The sequence below is a fragment of the Enoplosus armatus genome, chromosome 19 (assembly GCF_043641665.1).
Source record: "Enoplosus armatus isolate fEnoArm2 chromosome 19, fEnoArm2.hap1, whole genome shotgun sequence".
Classification (NCBI taxonomy): domain Eukaryota; kingdom Metazoa; phylum Chordata; class Actinopteri; order Centrarchiformes; family Enoplosidae; genus Enoplosus; species Enoplosus armatus.
In genome coordinates, this window is record NC_092198.1 from 12828504 (window position 1) to 12845620 (window position 17117).

At 42.5% G+C, this 17117-nt stretch overlaps 1 protein-coding gene across 1 annotated transcript in view; it reads left to right on the top strand.

The window, feature by feature from the left end:
• Positions 1–11102: 11102 nt before the first annotated feature.
• Positions 11103–17117, top strand: part of sash1a (SAM and SH3 domain containing 1a) — a 158613-nt gene continuing 152598 nt past the window's right edge. Inside the window, exon 1 of the mRNA XM_070925462.1 lies at positions 11103–11606. Coding sequence (XP_070781563.1) covers positions 11103–11606 — 504 coding nt within the window. The remainder of the gene's footprint in view (positions 11607–17117) is intronic.

The following is a 17117-nucleotide window of genomic DNA, read 5'->3' on the forward strand; positions in this document are numbered from 1 at the left end:
GGAGCAAAAGAAGCAATCCCAGCAGGTAGACAGCTTAGACATGAAACAGGCTTTGGGGATGTGCAGTGCTCTAGGCAATGTTACAGCATCTGGAATGGGACCAATACGCTGACTTCTTTTAAAGCAAAGGGAGGAACACAACATTGCAGAAAGGCAGAGGAGTATGAAATTGTTTGTGTGAAAAAATGTCCTTATACTCCTGACAAGAAAAATTTGTTTTCTTATCTGGCATGTGGAATGTGTTGCCCTAAGCAAGTGACCTTGTTTACACTTAAGATGTTCAGTGTACTGTATGGACTTAAAGCAAATTAATTTGGAGCTCTTCAATTGTGCGTCCCTCTTTGAGAGGAGAAATTGTGTTCACAGTTGAAGCCCTTTTTAACTTGAAGAACCCTTGAAATATTAACAACCTTGCCTCTCTACAAAGGGCAACACAATTGTTACTGTTTGACTGTAACCACCAATAATATCTGCACAGCCATCAGAACACAAACTCCAGACCCTTATATAAATGCATGTGACACCCCTGCAGCAAAGCATTTGTTCATGCATTTAAATAGGAGTATTATTATAATGATGGATACGTTCTACTTATAGATTCTGCTTTTCTGCCAGTCTGTTAACTCTTCCACATGCCATTGAACATTAGTCTGTAATTGGTTTGAGGGTGCTGAAGGAAAATGAGCTCAAACATTTGACCCCTTGCTGCTCACTCGCTGTAGTTCCGGATGATTCCACTATCAATCTCCTACTCATGCAGGCACTTTTACAGATAAACCATTACGGATGTCAAGATGAGGAAATTTCACATTATGGTATGTTGCAGAATTTCAGTATTAAAACAAACCTTTAAATTAGATGGCTCTGAAGCAGAAGAAAGAGCTGGAAGACCTCTGTGCTGTTTCTCAGGGTGATGCATGAGAAATCAGATTCATAACCTTGAGAGGAAAGGCTTTGGGACCCTTGTGTCTTGGTTTTGTAGAGTAGGCCTAATCTCTAGAAGGCCTTCTTAGTCTGCTTACAAAACAATGTTTTCTCTTTGCTGTAGGGAGAGCAATATCAGACGGCCCACCGCTTTGGTCCAGACTGAAATATCTCTGCAATTATTGGATGGACTACCATGAAATGTTGCACAGACATTTGTGTAGTACAGTCTCACAGAACTGCTACCATGGCTGTAGTGTTGATAAAAAAATGTTTAGGAGGCTGTCATGTTGGCAACTCACCTACTGTAATAAATCACAAAATCCTACATATGTCAGTGCTACAGGCTAACATAGCATATGAATAAGCTATTCCATTATTCAGGAGCATAACTATGCTATTTTGTAGAGTTTAAAAGAAACTTGTCTTACACGGCCTCGCTGTAGCAGTAGGCCCTGAAATTGTGACCAAATTTCACTTCACTAGCAACAACACAAACATTAGTTCAGGCAGGACCAACGAGGCTTACAGCCACATGAGCTGACTGTCAGCTGATGAAAACAGACGGACAAGGCAGTTTGTCAACTCCTCATTCATCCCTGAGCCATATACCCTGATGTCCACTGCACTGCTGTTTTCACCCACGGGCATCCTCTGGCCTGGTTCTTTACTAATAAGTTTACTGGGAATGGTATCTTTCTGTGGGCTTGTCTGTTAAAATTCTGTATTTCATATCTCAGTGATGTGCCAGTGATCTGTCCGTGTCTGTTTTGCTCTGATGCTCCTGCGGGATTTAATGTTGTTCCCCACCGAGTGTTCAGTATTCTGTGTGGATTCATATGGGGACCAGTATTGCCTAACTGTATAGCCATTGCTACAATAGTGTGGAGTGCGCTGGAGCAAATGACTTTGGTGTCTACAGAATGTTCTCATCATTTAACAGGTAAATTGCCCAACAGGCCAGTTTCCTATAGGCCCAAAGTGTGTTCATTAAATAAAAGTACCTCAGATGCAGCTTCTGATCTGTCCAAACGAGCTGAAATCCAACAGAGAACAGTGTCTTACTGAGATCAAACAGCGTCTGTCAGACTTTACACCAAAGCCAGACCTCGATGGTCCAGGATAAAAACGTGCAGTTTGAGGCTAATATTGTGTGTATGTGTATGTGTACATCCTTTCATGCGTGCATGCTCTGAGGTGAGACTCTCAGCTTCCGAGGGTTCTGTGCAGTACATCAAATGTAGTGGAGCCCTTTCTTTGTTTAATTGTGCGACATGTTTGAAGGAGCTTACTTGAGCAGAAAATTGAATATAAAACACTTAAGTCATCAGACTTGTACATTATCTAGAGAGAATGGGGGGGGGGGGGGGGGGGGGGGGTAGCAGGATGGCTTCTGCAGAGATGAGGAGGGGTTTATAGCAGAAGTTCTTTGAAGGATGTTGTTATTGTATCTTCAACAGGCAAAAGCAGTTTTATACTTGCTTATGCAAAATCATTCTGGTGTGCGCCCTGAACAATAGTGCCCCCCCCCCCCCCCCCCCCGCTGTGTCTCTAATAAATATGCTCACCGGAATACTCGCTATTTAAAAGAGCTTCCTTGCATCTAACCAAAATCCCTCATGCGCAATCACGACATCTCACATTACCTCCACACTGTGAGCTTTATATATACGGTATTTAGCTTTATCTCAAATCTGGCTGTCCTTTTCTTGGATGCAGTTTCCTGTAAATTCAATATTTTCTTCTTCCTCTGGAGCTGAAAGCAAACTTTCCTCAACAGTGCCAGAACTTTTCCTCAGTAATGTATTCCAAAAGAGCTCATCTACAATTTCAATGAAGTCCTGCGCTGAATTATTTGAGAAAGGAGATTTTTCAGGTCAGCTAATGTACGGTAGAATGGATCTCATTAGTGAAGTTTCATTTGCAGATTTTACAAAAGCAACAGGGGGGATATTTGTTATGGACTTCATATCAAAATATTTAGAAATCACCTGCATAGAAGTAATTTTCAGATGTCTCTTCTGTTGGTCATTTTAGATTTTGATTGGTTGGGTGGACCTAGGAAATGGCTCAATGGCAGCGTATCTGAGAGTCCTCTCCACAGATATGGGGACAAAATAATCCCTTCCAATGTAATACAGTCTAATGCAACAACACCACACACTATGGCCTCAAATAATCACCACCTTTCTGACACCATCTCAAGAAAAGTTTAAGATTATAAGCTTCACAAAGTGTTGTGTTGGAAGGTGCTGATTATATTTCATCCAGCTCTCCTATATTTGTATGTACATTAATGCACTTTATTTGTTCATCAGTTAGAAGAGGAAAATATCATAAAACACAAAGTCAAAGTCTGCTCTACTGGCAATGATTATACAGGAAAATACACTTTGGACTCAACATTGGAAGAGGGGCTCTTCATGCTTGAAAGATGTGTGGTAATCTCATACAAGTGATTGTTTTCCTTTTGAAATGGCCTCATATTTTTTTTCTTTGAATATGAAGTAAAATGTTGGCAGTGTACCATAACAGATGAGCTGGTCCTCCTGAAGGCAAGCTCATAGTCAGACATCCAGTCTGATTGATGTGTCATGCCCTTGTTGGGGAATCATTTGGGTTATGATGGAATCCTCATCCACAGCCATCATTGTCACCTTTAATGACCCCTAATGAAAAATGGACCTTTTATTCTTTCCATCTGTCTTCTCTGTGCACTGCAGAGATTAATACAGCCATTGAGCCTTCTGTTCGATAACCTCATCTTTCACTTTACTGCACAGGTCCATGGCACATGAAAGGCAAAGTAAGGTTCATATATTCTAAGGTGGTAGTGATTTTAATTATGCAATTTCTCAGTTATTTTCACTCAAACAAATCATCTTTTGTCAGCAACTGAGAATTTTCCCATGTCCTGTATGGTGTGTACACAGACACTAATACATCATACCATTAGTTACATAGACCCTGAGGACCTGGTGGATAGGTCAAATGCTCAGAGTCCTATTCATTAATATAACATGTTAACAAACCTGGGCTTGCAGCCATCATCTTCCCAACCGTTTGAGACTAGATTTATTGCAGTGAGACTCGGTGGCTGCTGTGTCTAATTGCTCTTTTGTCTTCAGTCCTCCTGAGGTACAGACACTGGGTGTGGGTGGACCTGCAGCTTAGTTACAAATCCACTTTATGCGTAGAGCCTTCTCTCAGCTCAAGACACTAAAAATCCAAGTGGACTGTATAAACTTTACGTTTCTGTTTTATTTAAATTATAAAAAAAAAATTCCAATGTACAGTTTCAGTTCAGAGTTATAGTGAGTATAATATAGTGAGTCTATTAGGGTGATTCTGCTCTATATCTGTCAGCCAAGAAATAAAGTTACCTATAATCCTTTTATAAAGAAAAAATTGTCCTTTTCATTTTGTGCCATCAATCACTATGGGGATGTTATTTCATGGATATTTCCATTTAAAAAACAAACAAACAAAAAAAAAACACAGCTTCACATATCCGCATAACGATTCATGCATTTTCAATCACCTTGTTTTAATTAAGAAGGAAAACGAGGTCTGTGAAAAAAGAGCTAATCTTTATTAATTGGGCTTTCTGCACCACTGCTTTGCTGAGGGGATTGTTATAAAACATTCTCTGAAGTCACATGACGGTTCATTTATCATCAGCTGGAAACCTTCCCTTTAGCACGTAGAGACACACACACACACACACACACACACACACACACACACACACACACACACACACACACACACACACACACACACACAAGGGACGGTCAGAAATCAGTTCACAAGTATTTTTTTGTAGCTGGGATACGTTTTCCCATCTCTCTCAATCGCCTTGTCTTTTATTGTCTCTCAGGATTTGATTACATGTCTGGTGCAATTCATCTGTCCTCTGCAATGAAACAATCTTTAAGAGATCTCCTGGATGTTCAGTCCAGCAGTCATCTCTCAGCTAGCCGCCCAGTTTGGCAGTCAAAGCTTATACCTCCTGGGTGCCATTGTGCACAGACGTTAGTCGTAGATCACGAGGCGATGTGGCTGGCTGCGATTGCTTTTAGTCAATATCTACTGTCAGTGATCCTCAAGCTTGTCTCTAGCCAGACGATGACCCTTCTGTATTATCCTTATATCTGTAATTAAAGGCAGTCGAGGAGAGGAGGGGAGGGGAGAGGAGAAGAGGCATTCACGTTGTATTAGCAGGCAGACTCACAGAGAGACTCATTTTCTTTTTGTATCTCCAACCTGAGATCAACAGGTGTCTAAGTGGTTTCTGGAGGTCGTTGTTGAGAAAGGGGAAGACAGTGTGAATATTGCAAATGTCCAGAGTATCAAGGCAAATACTTACTTAATACTTAATCTTAACCGAAACAACTGTATTTGACTGTCTGAAATGCTGAAAAAGCTTGCCAAGGTTTCAGCACTACCGGTACCCAATTGCGAAAGACAAATGTGCCACACATTTATGCATTATATCACTTCTCACAGTTGCATGTCTCAAATTGCCAGTGGCCATGTGTCAAAACATTTGCATATATACATAATCCACTTATGCTGCTGTGCTTTCTCGGTGCGTGGCCGTGCATACTAATTACATGGACTCTGGTTCACCGGGATGGCATATCAGTGCAGCTGAATGGGAAATAAGTGGCGGCTCCTGTGGACATGTCGATGCCCTTTGAGCCACCAAATCTCTCCTACAACTACCTCCGCCGCTGCAAACTCAGGTCACAGGTTAGCTGGGTCTTATTAAAGTACTACCAAAGGCAATAAGAGGAGTCATATTGCCTGATAATTCTCTTTGGTAAAGCCTGGGTTTCCATGATAACAGCTTAAGACTACAAAGCAGCAGCTTGGTTTCTTAGGTTACTTGGTTTGTGGGAATTGTCGGATTTTGGCATTTTTCTGTTTTGCTGTGACTTCTTCTTCACAAAGAAGCTCAGTGCAAGCACATAATGTTTGAAGACAGTCTGACCCATTTAAATAAAATAAATGCATTACCTGTTATGAAAGCAGTTTCTCTGTGTTTGCCTAAATGTTTTCAGCTCATTAGCCTGCCATGTGAGTTTTTAATTCTCGGCACAATAAATACAATTAATTTTAACTGCTGGTTTGTACCACGAGTGATTTTAATTAGCAGCGTCTTTTATTGTAGTGGGTCCCTGCACTTGTGCTGCACAAACTTCATCTCTTTTATGTGCCTCCTGTTTTGTTCCTTGGGAAAGGCTTTCAGCTATTAATGTATACTACCAGTTTATAATCAGGTTGTGGGGGGATAAAACAGGATGCCAAAGACTTTCTGTTCTGTACAGAGTCAATAAGAAAAGATCTGTATCACTGTTCTGCAGATATTTTTCTGTTTCAAACATTCATGGCTGCGGGGCTCCTTCCAGTCCTGTTCTGGAGCTGAAAATGCAGTATGGTCCAAGTTGCAGGAGTCGGGGTTGATTTGAAAAGAAGTCTGCACTCCATCGGCCTGTGTTCCACTGGAGTTAATCACTACTGCTGTCTGATCGGAGATCCGTCCATCACCACCCGCAGCTCTTATTGAACCAGACCCCAGGAGAAGTTGGCTTCAACTGCAACTTGAAGTAGTAGTTTGATTGATGACATCACTTTCATTGCTCCTGGAATGCTAACATAGACAACTGACCTGTTGTCTGTACTGACAGATTCTGCCTGGTGATTGGCAGGTGTCTGTGGCTGATATGCTTAGACATGCGATCCTTGCATTAACCCCAGGTTGCCACCCTCCTTCTCCCTGTGGATTTGGGGATGTTTAGGTTGATATTGAGCTGCCAGCGGAGTGGCAGCTGCTCCCGACGCTTCACCTCTGGTCTCTGGAGGTTGCAGCCAAGCCAGCCGCTTGTAATTAAAAGTGCATAAAGACAGATCAAGCTCTTTCCCCTCTCTCTCCATTGAAGATACCAGAAGGCTGAAAAATAATCCACTAGACTCCCTGAACCACAGTCCTGCTCCTTCATTTCATTAAGCCTGCAAAAATAAGTTGTTCAGTTTTTGCCCTTAATTGCATCCCAAGACAATAAACAATGTGGATTTCGCACTGATGTAGTCAGGTTCACCACAAAGCTACTCATCATAATAATTGTTTTTCTCCTATTCCCCAATTTGTTCTTGTTTTTTCACATACAATTCGTTTTCAGGGTAAGTTTTTCACATCATGAGAAACTTGTGTTATCCAGGAACAGTGGAATACTACTCACTGTTCTTGATAAAGCCAAATGTGATGTGCAGTAATCACAGGCAATCATCAGCTCACTCCCGGATTGTTTTGTCTTGGCTCTTCCTGAAGAATCCTCTCCAGCCAAACCATAAATCTGTAACGGAAAGAGAAGTAGGGGAAAAAAGAGTTTGACAAGTTAAAACCAATAATACATCTGCGCACTTTGCATTTGAAAAATGCTTATTGTTTCTATTTAGAGTTTTTTAAAATGTGTTTTTAATAGCGCTTTGGCAACATGAAAAATTGAAAACAAATCTTTGCAGGAATTGTGGTCAGAAATAGCTGACATGCTTAACTGTATCTACCGCAGGACCACATTCAACTCAAAGCATGAACTGGGATTTTTTTTCTAGATCCACCTTGGCCATGTTGCTGGCAGACGAGTCTACATATCTATCAGAGGCTGACAGCGAAAGCCTCGACCTAGAAACCAACATCCATGACCTTCATGGTGCCTCTGCATCTAGGTGGACAGAAGCCATTCTCTGCTTCAGAGGATTTTAAAATTGAGGTCTTGAAAGGTGCAACCTAGACGTCTGAAGCCAAAGAGACCCTAAAATTTCACCCAACAAAAATCCCCACTTTCTGATCCGCATGTCTTTCCCTTTCAGAGAGCAGCAGAAACACAGCGTAGACTATTAGCATAGAGAAAGCTTGGCTGTCAGCAGAGCTGCTATTGTCTGTCTGGCTGTGTCTATCTCCTCTCACCTCCCAGCTGTGTCTACTGGAGCTTTTCTTCCCTCAACCTGCCGCAGTCACACTCTTTCAATCAAAACAGCCAAGCAGCCTATTCACATTTACCAGATCCAATGCTAATGTGCACTTTCACTGCCACATATTCATATTTACCAGCACTAATGCTCTGGGCTGCCTATTTCAGATTTTATTAAGGGATAGTTATTGAGGCGTTATTGATGTGGCAGCAGTCCTCTGGCTCCAGGGCAATACTGCTACACTCTGGGAAGAGCAATGGGTCTATTGCTTGAAATGGGCATAGACTGCCTATTTATGTCACTACAAAGCAATGATACAGTACTAACTCTTACACAATATTAACACATATGATGGTGCACTTAAACTAAGTTGTTCTAATGAATTGAAAACCCATCATATGTATAAAAGCTACATAATCCAGCATGTTAGTTTTGAAACAATTAGTCAAATAATGGATTAGTTATTAGACAACAGTTTTGATGTTTGATTAATCATTTAAGTCAAACATTTTTTTTGGTTAGAGCTTCTCAAATGTGAAATGTTCTTTGCTGCTTTTTATTTTATGTCATTGAATAGTGAATATTCTTGGACAACAAAATTATTTAAAGACATCACTTTTGGTTCTCTAAAGGGGCATCTTTCACTATTTTCTGACAGGGAAGATGTGATTCAGATGAATGCCTTACAAACAAACAGTCCTGTGTATTTCCACACAGCCAGCTAGATGCTTTGTGTTAGGTTGTCACCCTGGCCTTTCTCTGCACCCGCTGGTCGCTCTCCATGGCCCGGGGCAGCAGAGTGGAAACACAGCCATCCTGGCACTGCCAGTACGCTCTGAGTCCACCCACCGTAGAGAGCAGCAGTCTCCTTGTTCCATCTGTCACTCTACTCCCGTAATCCCCTGCTCCTGTAACCGATATAATGATGTGTCTTTGCCCAGAACAATGGTGAGGGCAGAACTGTGTGAGTTTTAATCCTATATATATGAGAGAGCTGGGGGGGGGGGGGGGGTAAGTTTGTGTACAGAGTGAATGTTAAAGGCTAATACCACTGTTGTTTTTAATTTGTGTTAATCTTGAAGCTTGTCCCAGGCCTTTACAATATTCCTGGTAGTCTGCAGACATTCTGCCTAATCTGAGACATTAGAGAAGATTTTCTTACCGACATACGCTGGTGTCAAAATCTCTTCTTTATAAACAGGTACTTTTGGTTTATTTGTTTGTAAAGTAGCTGAATATACATTATATATTCTAATGTCAAGGTACTAGTACAAGCTCTAATGTATCATATCACAGTCTGCACACATTTAACCTCTATTGCTCCTGTCAGTCAAACCACTCTATACGAGTGTTTACAAAGGAGGAGGGACAATAGAGCATTTCTGAGTAATTACAATGACAGCAGCAGACAGGTAAATCACGAAAAACGTCAACTAACTCGAGTCTGATTGGACTGTGAACATGATGAAGGATCTACACTGGCTCACGCCTCTTCCTCTGACATTCTGACATGCATTTTTTTGGCATGTTTCTGACGCGGCTTCTCCAAAAGGAGGCTGTTTGATATGCTTCCCCACTCCTCCTCCACCGGTGTGTTTGTTCTCTAGCCCTGCCGCTTGTCATAATGGGCCGAGGCAAATCACTTCCAGCCAAGAGCTGAGATGGTGATTGTATCAAACTGACCCCTAACAAGCTGTCAGATCTCATTTGATAAAGCATGCATCAGCACCGGGCCGGCTTGGCATCCATTTGGACAGAGCAGACAGGTCTTGTTCAAGCAGTGTTATTCCCTTAATTCTCTCTCTCTCTCTCTCTCTCTCTCTCTCTCTCTCTCTCTCTCTCTCTCTCTCTCTCTCTCTCTCTCTCTCTCTCTCAGTTTGACTTGTCTCCTACTAATGATGATGGCATCCAGTGGTGCAATTTGATGCAGACAGTTGGACTCCACTTCCTCTTCAATAATTGTAGTCAAAAAGAAACTTCATGAAATGTCTGATCATATAGATAAGGGATAGGTGGAGGGATGGATGAGTGGTACCTCAGTTTCTCCCATTACATCAGCTCCAGTGCTGCGAGATCTTCAGTTCCCCAGTCACCACATAGAGGGAGCTCATGCGTGCTGAGAAACCAAACCGTGGAAATGCTGAATGAGTGAGTGAGAGTGTGTGTATGAGCGAGAGAGAGAGAGAGAGAGAGAGAGAGGTGCGGTGGAGGAAATCACATCGTAGAGGAATAATAATGGGACACAAACTAGCAGCCAGGATGTTCATTTGAACTGTGCGACAGGTTTAACATGTGCTTTAATCTCGGACCAACTTTGGCCAAGTCGGTGGGAACCTGGTGACCCGCTGCACACCCCGAGGCGGCGTGACAAGTTGGCAGAGAGGGGGGGGGGGGGGGTGAAAAAAAAGGACTCGCATCACTATTTTTAAATGGGTACAGTGAGATGTGGGGGGCGTGGACATGTGAGCATGTTGGCTCTTGGCTGCAGTTCCAGTGTGGTGATGTGCCGGCTGGAAGAACCGGACTACGCGTAGACTGAGCGGTTGGACGCGGACCCGTGCGGTTGCCGTCAATCGTCGGCAGCAGACTTTCTGTCATTTTAAAGCCCGTTTGACATTGTTTGGATTTATTTCTTCAACGCGCCGCCGTTTGGTGATACGAAAGACTTTAAGGAAGCCGTGGAAACGTTTTTTTTTTTAGACGCAGCAGTCGCCGTGCGTAACGGACGGAATCTGGTCGAGCAGCTATCTGAATGACAATAGTTTGAGACAACTGCTTTCTTATTTGTTTAAGGAAGCCCAATTATTGGAAGTGACTGCGCATGGTAAGTCACCGTGGGCGAGAACAAATGATGTTGAAATGACATTTGGGATTTGAACGCTGTGTCAAGTGAAACTGCCGTGATCTTGATCGTGATCGTGTGTAAATATTGACAGGTGTTACACCGACTGTGTCAGGGTGAGCCTTTTATTCACTCATGGCTCTACTGTCCGAAAACACCGCGGGATGGTAACCAAACCTTTGATATGGATAATCCAAAAATAGTTTAATCCAGTTATCTTTACTTTCCTAACACTCGGCGAAAGCGCACATTGTTATTAACGACCTTTTATAATGCGTTTGAAACGCCGAATGGGAAAGTAACCATCACTTTAGTGTCTTCTTCCCTCCGAGTTGTAGCCGATCTGGCAACAGCCAAAATGACGAGCAACGGACCTGTCATCGTCTACGAGTGGCTCAAGACCCTCCAGCTTGCCCAGTACGTCGAGGCTTTTGTGGATAATGGATATGACGATCTGGAGGTTTGCAAACAAATAGGAGACCCCGACCTGGATGCCATCGGCGTCTACATCCCTCACCACAGGCAGAGGATCCACGACGCAGTGAGGAGGCTCAAAGAGGAAGCCCAGGAGACGGCCAGTGGACTGTACTTCACCCTGGAGCCGATGCCACCCGCAGCAGAGATTTATACCAGTCACATGGTGGACCAGTATGAGTCCAAACTGCGGGGGTCCAAGTCTTGGACCGAGCCCAACTGTGACCGGGTTGGGCGCAACGGTGGGTACGTGGGCGCGCAGAGGAACCTGACGCTGGGCAACAGGAGGGAGCTGGTGATTTACCCTAAGCTGAAGCTGAAGATCATGATCAGGGATAAGCTCATCAGAGATGGCATCAACCTCGCCAAGCCGCCCTACTCTAATAAGGTAAGAGGAACCTGGATAGACGCAGGTCAGGACCGTCACGTGGCACAACAGGGACCATCACCTGCTGAAAGTCATGACAAACATTGGATGTCAGCAAGCTTCACAGTGCATTATGTTTAATACTCATACACTGCAAAATTATCCCACTTGACAATTAATTTAGTCTGATGTCCACTTTGAAAATGTGCATACATCCTCTCTAAACTTTTATGTTTTTATTTTTAAGTAAGATTAAGTATATAAGTATTCCACTGTCATTATATAAGGTTAGAAAATGACACCTGCTTTGAGAAATTGTTTAAACGGGTTTGTTTTCAAAACAATAGTCAGACAAATCTCTCACGTTGGTGAAAATATAGTTCTTCAGACTAAACATAGAGTGAATGCTTTGCAGAGGTGGTTGTTTTTACAATGTGCCAGAGGTGTTTACATGGCACAAAAGGGGCTGTCACCTGCTCCGCATCATCCATCATTTGGTTGAAAGCCCACTGTTAGTCAGAGAGAGCACATCTCATGTAAAGGCCATATTTCACTGATGTGTGCAATATCAAAATAAGGCAAGAGGAAGCTGAGCCATAGGTAAATGCCAGTGTGATGCCTAAACATTTTCCGCCCTGCTGCACTTTGCAGAAGTGTGAGTGGTTGCTGTCATGGTGAATGATGGGAATGAAGTTGCTGCAGATCAATAAGCAGAGAGCGGAGAGGAGATCCTGAGGAGCTTTCACCCCGTCTGTGTGAGGGGAAAAAGATTTACACTCTGATTATTAATCTACTCTGACCTCACCTGTCCAGTCTCTTGCCTCAGCATTCAGCGTGGGTGGATCAACCAGGCCCATGAACATATAAGCCCTGAATCATATGTTGTACCAGCTGAGAGGGCTCCACTGAATGAACTGAACTGCTGTTCTGTTTACATACTGGGGGGCTTTTGATTTGGGTGTCTGACACAGTGACATGCATCCTGAACAAAATGGTCTTGAAGTGATATTCATTCATGACTATATCTACCTGATATATCTACATTATCATTTATTTAGAAACCTTGATATCATTTACCCTATCCATAGCTTTCTTGCTTCTAAATTAGTTCTCAAACTGACACCAGCGTTGATTCCAGTTTTTTGCATTGTTTTGTACTCTCTTCTCTCGTCTGTCTGTATATTTCTGCCACTTTGGCTAACTGTGAATCCCACAGAGATTTAGGATTTGTGAGGGATTATCTGTCAAACCAGGGCAGAAACAAAGTGTTGGTTCCAGAGGGTTAAACTATCTCTCCCTTTGAAGGCTGTATTTATTTAGCGCCAAAGCTTTGGCATTGAGGCATTGGAGGAGAATGAGCAGGTCAAGGTCTTTCTCTGCCTGTCTCTTGTGTGTGTGTGTGTGTGTGTGTGTGTGTGTGTGTGTGTGTGTGTGTGTAACCCTGTAGTTTTGAATTGGCTCCAGCCCAGTGCTTTTCTCCCCTGGAGGAGTGTAAGAGATGGAGCTGTGACCAGCTGATGGAGGTTTGACTAACTGGGCTGTGATTGGTCTGTAGATATCTCCCCTCTCTGTGCCTTTGAGACGAGATGTCACCCCCAGCGGAGACTGTGACCAGAGAGGCAGACTCGGGGCAATTACAGGACACACAATGTCAGTCTCAAGGGATGTTCATTGTATAGTATAACCAAGATCTCCATCCACATTTAAGCTGTCCTCTGTGCTCCCAAAATGCAGGGATTTTCATGGACTATGGTCTGACAGCCCTCTGCTCATCATCTCAACTTTCTTTGTCTCCATTGTTTGTCATTATGCAAAAAAAAAAAACAGGCAATAGAAGTACTAAGATTCAGAAATCCTCTCTAGTGTGCTAGATTATGAACACCAAACAATTCACTGAAAAGGCTCTGCTGGGTGTAATAAATACTCATGATCCTTATCAAGGTTGCAGAGACCCTTTGTCTGAGGGAGAGTATTATTTCTCATGATGTACACAAATACTTGTGCTACAGGCTGCATATTTCTAGATTTCTCATCAGGGAACAATATAAGATGCCGCCGCCAGTTTGCCTGTTGCTGAATGCACTGCAGTCGTAGCGTTAATGCTCCATTTATTCTTTTGGTGGAAACCTTCTCATAAACTGCTGATATACTGAGAGTAAAAATGTTGTTGGGATGTATTTGTCAAGTGTACGGGTAGTATGTCTGCGGAGAGGTACTGTGCTGTAAGTGGGACAAGGGAGTGGGCTCACTGGTCAATGGTCACACAATTTGTGACAAAAAAGGAGTGTGTATCAGCTGACGTTTGAAGACCTTGTTTGAGGTTGTACAGCTTTTTAAAGTAAAATCATGCATCTTTCACTGCTTTTATTTCATGTTTTTGTCAATTGCAAAGGGTGGCACTGGCTGCCCTTGTCTAAATGGTGTTCCCATCCTTGTAGGCTATATGTTTTATACATTTTATCTAATAGATTATGTTTTATATTTAAATCTGTGTTTGTTGTCGGTCACCTGGCTGCAAGACAAATTTTCCGATGGGGACAATTAAGTTGGAGGAGTTTGTAGTTGTCAAATAAGTGCAGTGAACAAGCACAATGGTTATTCTATTTTTACGTCCAATTCCATTTCCCTTCTGTTTTCTATTACCTTTTCTGCTCCAATGATCTCTTGGGATTCCAAACTTTTTATCTCATCAGAGAAATACCTCTTCTACTTTAAATAATTCTGCTCAGTGCCAAACAATTTGAAGATGTGTTCTCATCCTGGTCTGGAAACAGCAGACACAGTCAGTCATAATAGCGCCTCATTGTTAGTGCTGTGTTTCGGGAGGAAGTAGAGGCTAAACACAGAGAGATTCTCCATTGTTTGTATGGAAGCTGATGGAGCCGCATGTCCTTTCACTACTGGTCTGTTTTGCATTCCCAATTTCCGTCCATTGAAACGGGCCACGGAGGCAAGTGTCCAGCATTGTGCCGATGGGTGGGTGATAAAAACCTGGGTGTCATGCAGAGAGAGAAATGGTTGTAAATAGATGGGCACATTGTTTTTGGCTGGTGAAACGAGGCTTGGTGGGTGCTTGGGTAGGGGAGCCTTTCTCTGACTCCCACAGAACAGCTGATGTAGTGTGGTGGGTGGGAATCGCGAGAGGCCTCCAGCTTAACTGGCCTTAAGAATGTAAGAAATGCAGCGGACACCCAGAGGTGTTGTATCTGTCAGTGGGATAAGCAGAAGGAAAAGTTCGTTTTTAACTGACTGTATTATTAGCTTTCTATAGCAAAAAAGAGGAAGTTCACCACCTTACATGACAAACACTCACTTCACTTCCTGTTTCAGTCCTTTCATCTTGATTAATATCCCAGCTCTCTCGCCAAGCAGGAAATTAGGTTTTTGTTTAAGATGACCCTCTGTTGGCCCTCTGTGGTTGCTGAGGGCTGGCAAGCTCACTAGACAACTGCCAGGGCTCAGTATGAAAATAATTAGAGTTTTACCTTTTTAAGATATTTCTGATCCAAAAAATATATATAATGTGTAAAGTTTTCAAATCTCTTCTCACTGCAGTGCCACCAAAATCTATACATTCACAGGCGAGCTGCCAGGGGATTGAGATTTGATTGACAACAACGTAGGGGCACAAATTTCCATTCAGGCTGCTGTATTATGTATTTACTCCATTCTGTTTTCCACTACATATGCATGTATGATGTTTTGGATATTGTTGTAAAATGAAAACTACTTGAACAGAAAGCCATTATTTCTACTTATTATATGGCTAAGCTAATAGCTTTTTCATTGCCTCTGTGGAACGCTTTCCATGAGCTTTTCATTTAGCCTGTGTTTGTTGGCGAATATCCTCTCCATCTTTGTCCCATGCTATAGGGCTGGCGTTTTGCCATAAGGAAGGAGAAAGTCTCACAACAGCCTCTGAGTTTTCCATGCGTTCTGCTGAAAGCTCTGTTTGCTTAGTCTTTATTAAGGGACTCCTTTTAAAGACACAGTCAACCAAGGACTCATAAAGGGGAAGTCATAAAGAAGTCAAGGACCAGCCTCTATTGTCCTGAGAGGACAGAGAAAGTCAATTAGCAAAGTGAGCTGCTGTTTACATTATAGGAAAGCGGGGTTACATGTGCACTAAGAAGGGATAGATCACATTCCCATCAGATGGAAAAAGTCCCATATACACTCACTTAGTGGTTCTTTTTGTAAACAACTCGTGTTTAGGGCCGTTTTATACCATCTCTGTTAAGCATAAACTACAAGTACCAGTATTTAGCTCTTTGGAGAGCAGCTGGGAGTGGTGAGGACTGATGGCTATCACAATAACCTTTGACCTCACCACTTTTGACCTGCTGGACTAAAACGCGAAGCTTTGAAGTGATCTCAGCTGAGACAATGAAACTCAGTTGGTGCCACAGCAAAGCAATGTGAGATGAACCTTACATTTGACGTAGTCTATCGTCTCAAGTGCATGTGATGACTTTCCCATCTGTAGAAAATAGTGTGTGCAATAATTCATGAGATAATTTGCACATCTTTGCTCCCGTTAGTCCAAAAACAATACCTGCAAAAGGAGTCACATCATGTATTTCCTCAGGTGCTATCACTGCAAAGACGTATCCATTCATTGTAATGCCGCGAGGGAGTTTCTGTCCGTCTCTCCTTCAGAAAGACTTGACTACCCATCTCCCGGGATCATGTGCAAATGTGGGAAAGCAGCATTTGTGCTGTATTTGCAGCTGGCTCTCTCTCATTTCAGCAGGAAGGGGTGAGAGGGGCTGACTCCTACTGTGCTCTTTCTCACGTGATCATTTGGCTTCTAGGCCACTTTTTATTCCCTGGACATGTAAACTTGGTTAGAAAGAAAACTTGACTGAGCTTGCCCTCCACTCATTGAGTTGTTAAGCCATGATAATCTCAACATTTAGACATTTAGTTCAAGTTGAAAAATGTTTTGCCCTCTAGCCTTTGGAAATACTGTATATTGTATTTAAATAACATATGTGAGCAACAGTATACGTGTATCACTTAAAGTTATGCAGTCATGGTAACAGCTTTAAATAAAGCAGGCCAGGCAGTCAGTACAGCCATTTTTTTTTCTACGGTGTGCGGGGGAACATGTCCTGATGACACACATTCATGACAGATACATTATCAGAGCTATTCTGGTCCAAGGTTTCAGCAGCTTCCAGACAGCCTGTCTACATGACCACATAGTATCTGCAGCAGGAATGACTGCAGGCTGCATTATCAATATATAATTTTTTTCTAATGTTAGTCATCGGGCAGGCATGTAGTTGGCATGTAATCTTGTCTATTCAGTGCATTTAGTTTATATGTTTTGCTATAATGTGAAAAAGTCAGAATTGGTGATGCAGGATTGCCGCCTTTGCACTTGTAGTAGGCCTCTGAAGAACCATCACTTGGCAATATCCAAGTTGAAGGAGAGAAAATGAATTTTATTTCCATGCTTAAGTTATGTTTGATATAAAAACAAAAAAAAGAAAAGCTCCCTTAGTATTTTTGAAATCATGTCTTTAA